Source organism: Siniperca chuatsi, linkage group LG8 (assembly GCF_020085105.1).
Source record: "Siniperca chuatsi isolate FFG_IHB_CAS linkage group LG8, ASM2008510v1, whole genome shotgun sequence".
Taxonomy (NCBI): domain Eukaryota; kingdom Metazoa; phylum Chordata; class Actinopteri; order Centrarchiformes; family Sinipercidae; genus Siniperca; species Siniperca chuatsi.
In genome coordinates, this window is record NC_058049.1 from 5,707,128 (window position 1) to 5,715,774 (window position 8,647).

The window sequence follows — 8,647 nt, forward strand, 5'->3', positions numbered from 1 at the left end:
TATCTTATTGTCTTAGGTATTCATTTTTGTCTCTCTGCTGATTTTAATGCCTCTGCTCTTCTCTTTATTTTCCTTCTGTTTTGTTGATGCATGCCTCTTTTTTATTTTCCCGTGTACAGCACTTACAACTGGGCGATACAAAAAGGATGAACTTCTATATGTACTGTAAATCATTTAATTAAGGCAGACATCCAAGAACAGGCAAACATAACCAGAAACAGGGATTAAGGTTTGTGTGGGGTCTTTTAATAAGCTTTAACTGCTCGAACAAGGTTTTGATTATTGTGTTTAACACCCACTAATAAAAAAGTAATCGGTTATGGAGTGAAACATTTAAAGGTTAGTAATTTAGTTTGTCTCTGCCTGACCGTTACTGAGTCTGAAGATAACTAATTAAAATGATAGAATTAATATAGCCTACTATGTCATTGTGTAAGCTTATTAGGCAGTTAACCATTAGGTCTAAATAAATAGTAATGGGGGGTCAACAAAATTTAAGATTTGTTGTTTAAAAATAAAGAAAAAAAACATCTTTATTGTTGTAGTTAGGCCTATATGATCTAATGTTAACTGCACACAAATAAGAGTGATATTTATGGCACACTCATGCATTCTCTTTGTATTAGGCCTACACTCCTTATTTTGATGGGCCCTCCAACCACTTGACTCAATTTTCTCTTAGCCTACAGCATGTTTTATTTGTTTTTAGAAAAGAAAGTCAAGGAAATGTGTAGTCCTACATACAGTGAATGTGACTATAAACATTTGAAAATGTGTTTTCTTTTTCCGGCGTTGGTGCGGTGGCTTCTTTTTCTTCTGTGCATTTATATATATATATATATATATATATATATTCTTCTGTTTTCTCGTTTATATTTCGCAGTTACCCGCCTCCTTCAGCTTGAAAATGTCACTTCCGGTTTACCCGGAAGTAAGCATCAGTCCCAAAGATGGCGGAGCAAGGTCCGATGGCTATAGCGATGCGGCTACGAAATCAGCTACAGTCCGTCTACAAACTGGATCCGCTGAGGAACGAGGTGAGTGGCCATGTTATTCAAGCTCGCCCGCACTGGGGAAGAAGCGTACGGGGAGTCAAGCTGCAGCAGAGACGAGTTAAACACACGCATTAACGGGAGATCGTTGTCGTCTCCGCGGCGCTGATGGAGAGAGAGGGAGAGCAATGCTGAAGCGCTGTGAAGGGATCCGCGTTTGAGCATGCGTGGACGGTGGGAGTCCACCCGTGTTGTTCTGCCGCAACAGCGGAGCGGCGTGCAACTAACTGTTATTTCGCTCACTTTAGGCCACATATTAAGCTGCATTCATCAGTTCAACCGGGAGTTTACTTGTAGTTCAAGCGATATGTGAGTGAACTGGAACGGTAGCGGCCGCTGCACTCCGTGGGGTCTCTCTCTCGGCTAACGTTAGTTGTATACGTTAATGAAGTAACGGCTGTTTTCGACGGGAACACACCACATTGTTGTAGCAGTTACACTTCTTAGTTCAATATCGTTGAATTTGCTGTTAATGTTTGACGTTGGTCTCAGCTGGACCCATGAGTAAAACAAAAAAAAATAAATAAAAAAATCTATTTGAACCCGACCCACTTTTCTCTCAACACGTTACTGTCCGCTCACATTTAGCTTTGTTTTAGTATGGTGTAATCCTCCTGGTAGGAACATTTCTCATGTCTTAACGCTTTTACTTCCTTCGTTACACACGGAGGTCAAAGGTCAGGGTCAGCTCTCGTGTCCATTATCCTCGGTGCAGTCTGATGCCGTCATAACACAATTTTGAAGTTCAAGCTCACACTGCTGTCCATTATATAATCAGTCAAAGGTTTTTGTATCATACAACAGAGGTGCTGCTCATTTAGTAGCCACAAAGTAAAGCACTTTAAACTTAAACTTTTTTAAAAAATATTTAAAACACCTTTTGTTTTCCTAACAGGAGGAGGTCAAGTTGAAGATCAAGGACCTGAACGAACACATTGTCTGCTACCTCTGTGCTGGGTACTTCATAGATGCCACAACAATTACAGAGTGTTTGCACACCTGTGAGTTTAAACAGAGCTGGACAAAATGATAATCTGTTTTTAACTTGTAAAAGTCTTTCTGCCATTTCACCAGACTAGGCTAATGTTTAGCTGGATGAAATCATCAGAATGATAGTGAAATGTCTTTCTTTCTTTCTGCTCTACAGTCTGTAAAAGTTGTATTGTGAAATATCTGCAAACAAGCAAGTATTGTCCAATGTGCAACATCAAAATCCATGAAACGCAGCCTTTACTCAACCTCAAACTGGACCGCGTGATGCAGGACATTGTCTACAAACTGGTGCCTGGACTACAAGAAAGTACGTTTAAAAAAAACACCCACTTCTCTCTGCGTCAGTGTTACAAACAGTTGTGACCTGAAGTAGAGAGTTTGTCGCTTGTGAAATACAGCTGTAGACTAGACATGTAGACATGGCAAATACCACCTGCTTTTAGCATATTTGAAAATCAGTATTGTCACTATGTTTGTCTAACATCCATGTTTGAACAGGTGAAGACAAAAGAATAAAGGAATTTTATCAGTCACGTGGGTTAGAGAGAGTCATCCAACCGACTGGAGACGGTAAGTCTGTAATTTATAAATGTCTCAGTCTGTGATTTTAAGTTTGTTTGTGATTAGATTAAAGAGATCAGTGTGCTTCTTCCATGTCTGTGTGACATCTTTGGTGCCACACTCTGATTGCTGTGGTTTTTCCGCAAAGCACTTTTCTGGGGTCACGTGATTGTTAACCACAGCAACAGTACTGTGACATTCAGCTTCAGTTTACTTGAAGTTGGATTTTTTTTTTTTTCTAAGAGGCCGAATAAACTGTTAGTGCTCAAAATCGCCACAAACCAGCAAATCTTGAAAATATGAAAACTTGGAGCATCTCTACGACAATATAAGCTATCTTAATGCCATGTGCAATATATGCAATTAAACATTTATGTAAAATGACATTGTATGGATGACAGTGGCACAATTAATTTTACAGTTTTTGTTTTTTTTAAAATTCCAAACAATGTGGAAAAGCAAAACACACCACATCCTGTACGCCACAGGATTTTCCCCAGTACCAGCCACAGCTGTAATCAAGAAATGTAAAATCTGTCATGCAGCTGTAGGTTGAATCACTATTTGCTTTTATCCAATAATGATTTGATAAAACTATTTGTATATGTTAATGACACAGATTTTTATCTTAGCGATGTCTTTGCTGATGCATGAAACTACGTTGTGCAATAGCCACAATTGCAAATGGATTCTAAAGTTCATCAAATTTCACTGTGTTACCAGGCAGATGTAATTTTTTGCATCAGGATTGTTTCTTAGGCAGTGGCAGGTGTTAGACTCAAACTGCATCTGTATTTTACCTGCAGCTTGCAGCTAGTTGCTGCTCTGTTGGATAGACTACATTGCAACAAGCTGCCCAGTCAACGACATGGTGATTGTGTCATATTTGTAAATTTACAACCTTTTTTTCCCTTCTCACTAGATGCTGTACCTGATGCTACAGGTTTACCATACACAAGCTTCGACCATTCAAAAGCCCACTTCTACAGATATGATGAGCAGGTTTCACTGTGTTTAGAAAGGCTAAGGTGAGCTTTTGTCTCTGGTGGATGCAGCTAACTGTTTTTGAGTGTGTATATTTCATGTAATACAATCCCTATGACATAAGATGTCATGTAAATATATATGCTGCTAAATGTGTCAGACTTTTTTCAAAAACGTCCGTTCTGTTTTGTCTTTACAGTTCATCGCTTGCTGGAAAAGATAAGACGAAACTTACTCTCCAGGTAAGTTTTTATTTTTTATTTTTTTATATATACACACACACACACCGAAAAACTATCCTAGATATATTTAGCATTGCATTTCAATAAAGTCTGTGTACTTGTAGTGAAATTGTTGAGCTGGTTACGGATGCATTCAAAGCGACTCTGCTCACAGGTTTGCACAACCGTGCAAAACATGTGTCCAGGGGGACATTTGTGAAGCCTTAACAAGTAATTTTCTATCCTTAACTGCTTAGCAAATACATGGCACTATGACTGCAGCAACAGCAGAATCCAGCTCTCTGAGCTGGTTACTCTGGCTGCCTCATACTCACAGAGAGGTGGGGATAAGTGGGACAAGAACACCAGTGAGGCATATAATCATTATTTGTTTCCCAAGCAAACCGCTAATTTCTCAAAATTGGCGATCTTATAATTGTTTGAGAAAAACTTGAGGCTAGATGGCCAAGATGTTGACTCAGTGTTTGTGGTGATTAATGCTGACTGACAAAAATTGTATTATTCCAAACATCACACAGCAGTGTTTTTATGTCCAACAAATACCTTATGCCCTTGTAAGTTGCTAAATTAGTAGACAGGCACTTGTCTGTGTCTAAACTTTCATAACTTCTTTTGTGGCAAACTCACCAAATGTGGCATAAAAGACAGATATAAACATGTTCAATACTACTTGGCATTCAGCAAAATCTGATTTTAAGATAAGTGTTAATTATGATAGCAATGGGTGACCTTACGTTGACTGTTGTACGGCTGCATGAGTGCTGTATAGTATGTTCATTCTTATGGTGTTTCCTCAAGCCTATTCATACAAATTTACATTCTGGCAATTTAAATGTGGGTGTTTGAAACACTGCTTACTGAACAATTTCAAACCCACTAAACTGAAGAAAATGGCAACCTTGGCAGTTATTCCTGGGGTCTTCCTTATGTGCCTGGATCCTCTTGACAGGCCCATTTGTCGAGGGAGGTGTGTGTGTGTGTGTGTGTAACAAGGGAAGTGGGATTGTATAATGCCCTGATTGGATGGAATCAAGTCTTGAACAAAGATCAGAGGGAGAGCAATTCAATTAAAACACATAGTATGAATCCAATTCCACTGTGCTTATCATCCACGCTGCCAGCCAACATCGTTATACACGCTGAAAAGACTTTGGTCAGCCAGCAGAGGGCACCCTTGTTTTACAGATGCCGTGTGGTACTGCTAGACAAAGATTTCAGCTCTAGTTTGTTTTAAATGTGTTTTCACTATAGCAGATTTGAAAGATTCGACAGACTGAGCCATCAGTCATTTTCCTATATTTCCAGAGCAGAGAGAAGTTTGAATGGGAGATTAAATCTTTTATTTCACATGGTCTAGATGTTATATTCAAACAGACCAGGGTCTTGTTGTTTTGGGCTTTTAATCTTTTTACAGTATGAGAAGGATATTCACTTGAACAAAGTCACACAGGATGTGAATTAAGAGTTTTGATGAAGTGATCTGGTGACTTTTGCAAGCGTTAGGCCATCATAATCATCCACCCATGTACTCTTTGACCCCTATGAGAAATTAAAATGATATTTATTGTTGTATCTAATGTTACCTTGTACCTTATGTAATGGGAACATGCAGCTTCATTGGTTCCATTCCTGGCTCTTGATATTGTTGTGTTTCACTCCAACCTCTGTGGGAAGGACAGTAAGGACCACACCTATTAAAGATTTTTAAAAGCATAATCACACTCCGGTGTGAATTTGACTCTTAATCATTGTTACATGCTACGCTCTCTCTCCCCTGTATGTCCAATCATAATGCACTGTTTTTACTGAAGTGGAAATTCAGTAAAATACATTTCTGCCTCAGATTTTAAAGAAATACTGTCTTGAACTGCATTCAGGGGGTAAAGGAAGTTTAGCTGTATGGCTTAAGAGTGTGTAATAAGTCAACTGGGACCGGGAAACGTCCAGCAGTAAGCTGTGTTTTTCCTCACTGTAAATGTAATTGTAACAGGAGTATGCCACAATACTGTTGTCAATACTCTGTGACCTTATTAGTTTACGTTTCTTGTATGCTGGAAATGTGTTTTGTCACCTTTTTGTTATAGAATGTCGTGTTAAAGTTTGTGTAAGTGAACTGTGGATGGACACTAAATATTTGAATGCTAAAATTAAGACCACCAGTGGAGAGATGGCAGCCTGTACTTCTAGTGTTACAAGCAAAACTAAAGAGACATTTATAACTGACAAGTTTTTATATTACAATATCACTCTACTCTCTGAGCAATAAGTTACTTCTGCAACTGGTGATACCGCAAACCCCGAGCAAGTTGACAACAAATCCAAACTGAGTGATTAGTAAATGAGTGATATGTTTCCATGGTACAGTTGCATGTTAAAGACTGGAGTAAGAAATCCGGAGACCAAGAAATCTTCCTAACTAGCTCGGCTGTGGTCACAAGAGTTGGAGTAATAAACACAAATGTACAGCTGGTCATGATTTATTGGAATTACCAGCTTGATTTCAACGTGTCTTAAGCTGTGTCGTGTAGGTTTTACAGTGTATTTGTTTGACCTTGTCTCTGCAGCAGAAGTTTGTTCGCTGTTCTGTCCGAGCGGAGGTGAGACACCTACGGAAAGTGCTTTGTCATCGGCTAAATGTGGAAAAACACCAGGTCAGTCAGTAATCTTCACTGATTATGTAAAAGAAGACATTATGGTGCACATGACATTACATTAAAGATTAGTCAACATTTATTTGGCCTATGCTAATAAGGCCAAACGTGTGAAATGGCTATTGAGCTGCATTATCCGCTCTCTTCAAAAGACAAACTACATCTGCTTTGTTATGAGAGAAAGTTATGAAAGAAAAAGATTAAATGTATAATAATTATGTTTGGATAATTATACATTTGCCAATGGGCATGTAAACATACTCTTTTCACTTTAACATATTAACTGTTGCTAAATCATTGGTCGGCTTGGGAACAGTGCATTGTTGCAACGTCCAACTAAGAAAGACTCCTCTCTCTAAAAGAGACAAAGCTCCTTTTGTCAGTTGTTCAACATTTATTTAGGCCTTATTGGCACACACTCATATCAGTGCCAAGTTATAGTATATTAACCATAGGTAACCTGCAGGTAATCATGGCAACATTACTTAGGCTCTATAATAATAAAACTATGCTACATAACCAAGTGACTTGCTGGTGAAATTAACCAGACCATGGGTTAAACTGACAGCATACAAACTCTTTAAAAAAAAAAAAAAGGGGAGACAAACCTTTTGGTAATTGGTCATGGCCGATCATACACTTTGAGGCAATGTTGTTGTATGTAATTTTTTGCATAGAACTGGCTAAAATGACTTAAGTGCTTACCATAAATCCAAACGATCAATAAAACCAATGTGTTAGGCTTGTTTTTGAGATTTTAATTCCTCTTGTCTTTTAAAATGTTCATTAAACAAAATCACTACAGTAAAGAAATCGAATTGGCTTTGACCCTTGATGACTCTGAAAGTCTATCCCTGTTCAGATTCTCAGCCAACAAACTTATCAGCCATGTTTCCCTTGTCACTAGATTTCCAGTGACTTATTGAGTGATTTGCTGTCATTGTGGAGTTTCTGTCCAGGCCGTTTGGGTTAAATCTTCCATCAAATAACACATTTTCGTAATTGTGATTTAGTCACAAATATATTTGAGTTCATGACCGCAAACTTGCTTAAGTGTGTTTTCAGTGGGAAAAATTATTTCTGTTGCCTTGTCTTATCTTTTACTAACAGCAAACAGGTTTCACATATAAAAATAATCACAGATGTTCCTTTCAGTTTCCTCTTCACATCTGTTTGTTTGGTCTCCCTATAGGTCCAGATGTTGTTCAATAATGAGTCTCTGCCCGATCACATGACCATGAAACGGTTATGGCTCTCACACTGGTTTGGCAAGGTACGGTACAGACACTGTTAACTAGTGCCAACAAATGTCATACATTCCTTCACACTTGAACAAATTATTCTTTGTACTGTAGTTCAATTTGAAAATTAGGATAAAGTTCACTGAAGATGCGCGATGGTGAATAGAAATGTTTGATGTATAACTTAAACTTAACCTAATTCATTGTATTCCACTCTCAATCAATTTTGCACAATTTCAAATTAAAGTACACACTTTCAGTCCAGTGGTAGTGTGACCAGATGTAGCACAATGTTGGATTTGACACATTATGAAAAAAAAAAAAATTACTTTTAGTTTGCAATCTACTTATAAGATGTTAATAGTTACATATATCTCATCTCTCTCTTGTTTCCCTCCCTCATATACTATTTTAAATCCTTTCTTCCCTAGGCCCAACCATTAGTCCTTCACTACACCATCAAGGACAAAAGGACCAGATAGGACTTGTTTTCACTCTGAGGACAGCTGTACATATTTTGTACAATACATATTCTATTTTAATAGTGTTTGTGTACATATACTTATTTTCCTTGTTTTGTATTTTTGAAAATAAATTGAAAATGTGACAAATAATGGTTTGGATTACTTGCTTACAGTACATTATCTACATATAGAACCTAAACATCTAGACAACACTTTTAAGTGTGTATCACATGCCGGATGGTGGAGTGAGCCTCCCTTTTGGACAGGTTTATAATAACAAAATAAAAATACATTTTTATTAGTTGCACTATAATTTATATTAGCAACACAGCTAATAATTGTGTGGTATTTTTATGTTAATATTGAGGGAAAAGAAGTATGAACTACCAACATGTTAGAACCAAACAGACTATTACATTAGTTATCTTGTTTGGAAACGTGCTAATGGGTGCCACAGTA

General features: G+C 37.8%; 1 protein-coding gene across 2 annotated transcripts; it reads left to right on the top strand.

Annotated features, from left to right (window-relative positions):
- Positions 1-881: 881 nt before the first annotated feature.
- pcgf1 (polycomb group ring finger 1) lies at positions 882-8,338 on the top strand. Of its 2 annotated transcripts, none has more exons than XM_044205777.1 (9): positions 882-1,037; positions 1,948-2,053; positions 2,200-2,352; positions 2,544-2,615; positions 3,529-3,634; positions 3,790-3,832; positions 6,397-6,483; positions 7,676-7,756; positions 8,156-8,338. In XM_044205777.1, the coding sequence occupies exons 1-9, from the start codon at positions 951-953 to the stop codon at positions 8,204-8,206; spliced, it is 786 nt and encodes a 261-aa protein (XP_044061712.1). In that variant the 5' UTR covers positions 882-950; the 3' UTR covers positions 8,207-8,338. The 2 variants fall into 2 exon arrangements, with proteins under 2 accessions (XP_044061712.1, XP_044061713.1); XM_044205778.1 differs by having other exon boundaries at positions 6,400-6,483.
- The last annotated feature ends 309 nt before the right edge of the window (positions 8,339-8,647 follow it).

Excerpts from the sequence above, each read along its gene's own strand:
- pcgf1 (XM_044205777.1), top strand. The coding sequence starts at position 951 with ATGGCGGAGCAAGGTCCGATGGCTATAGCGATGCGGCTACGAAATCAG. Across the intron at positions 2,054-2,199 it reads TACAGAGTGTTTGCACACCT|TCTGTAAAAGTTGTATTGTG; the intron begins GTGAGTTTAAAC and ends TCTGCTCTACAG. Across the intron at positions 3,635-3,789 it reads CTGTGTTTAGAAAGGCTAAG|TTCATCGCTTGCTGGAAAAG; the intron begins GTGAGCTTTTGT and ends TTGTCTTTACAG.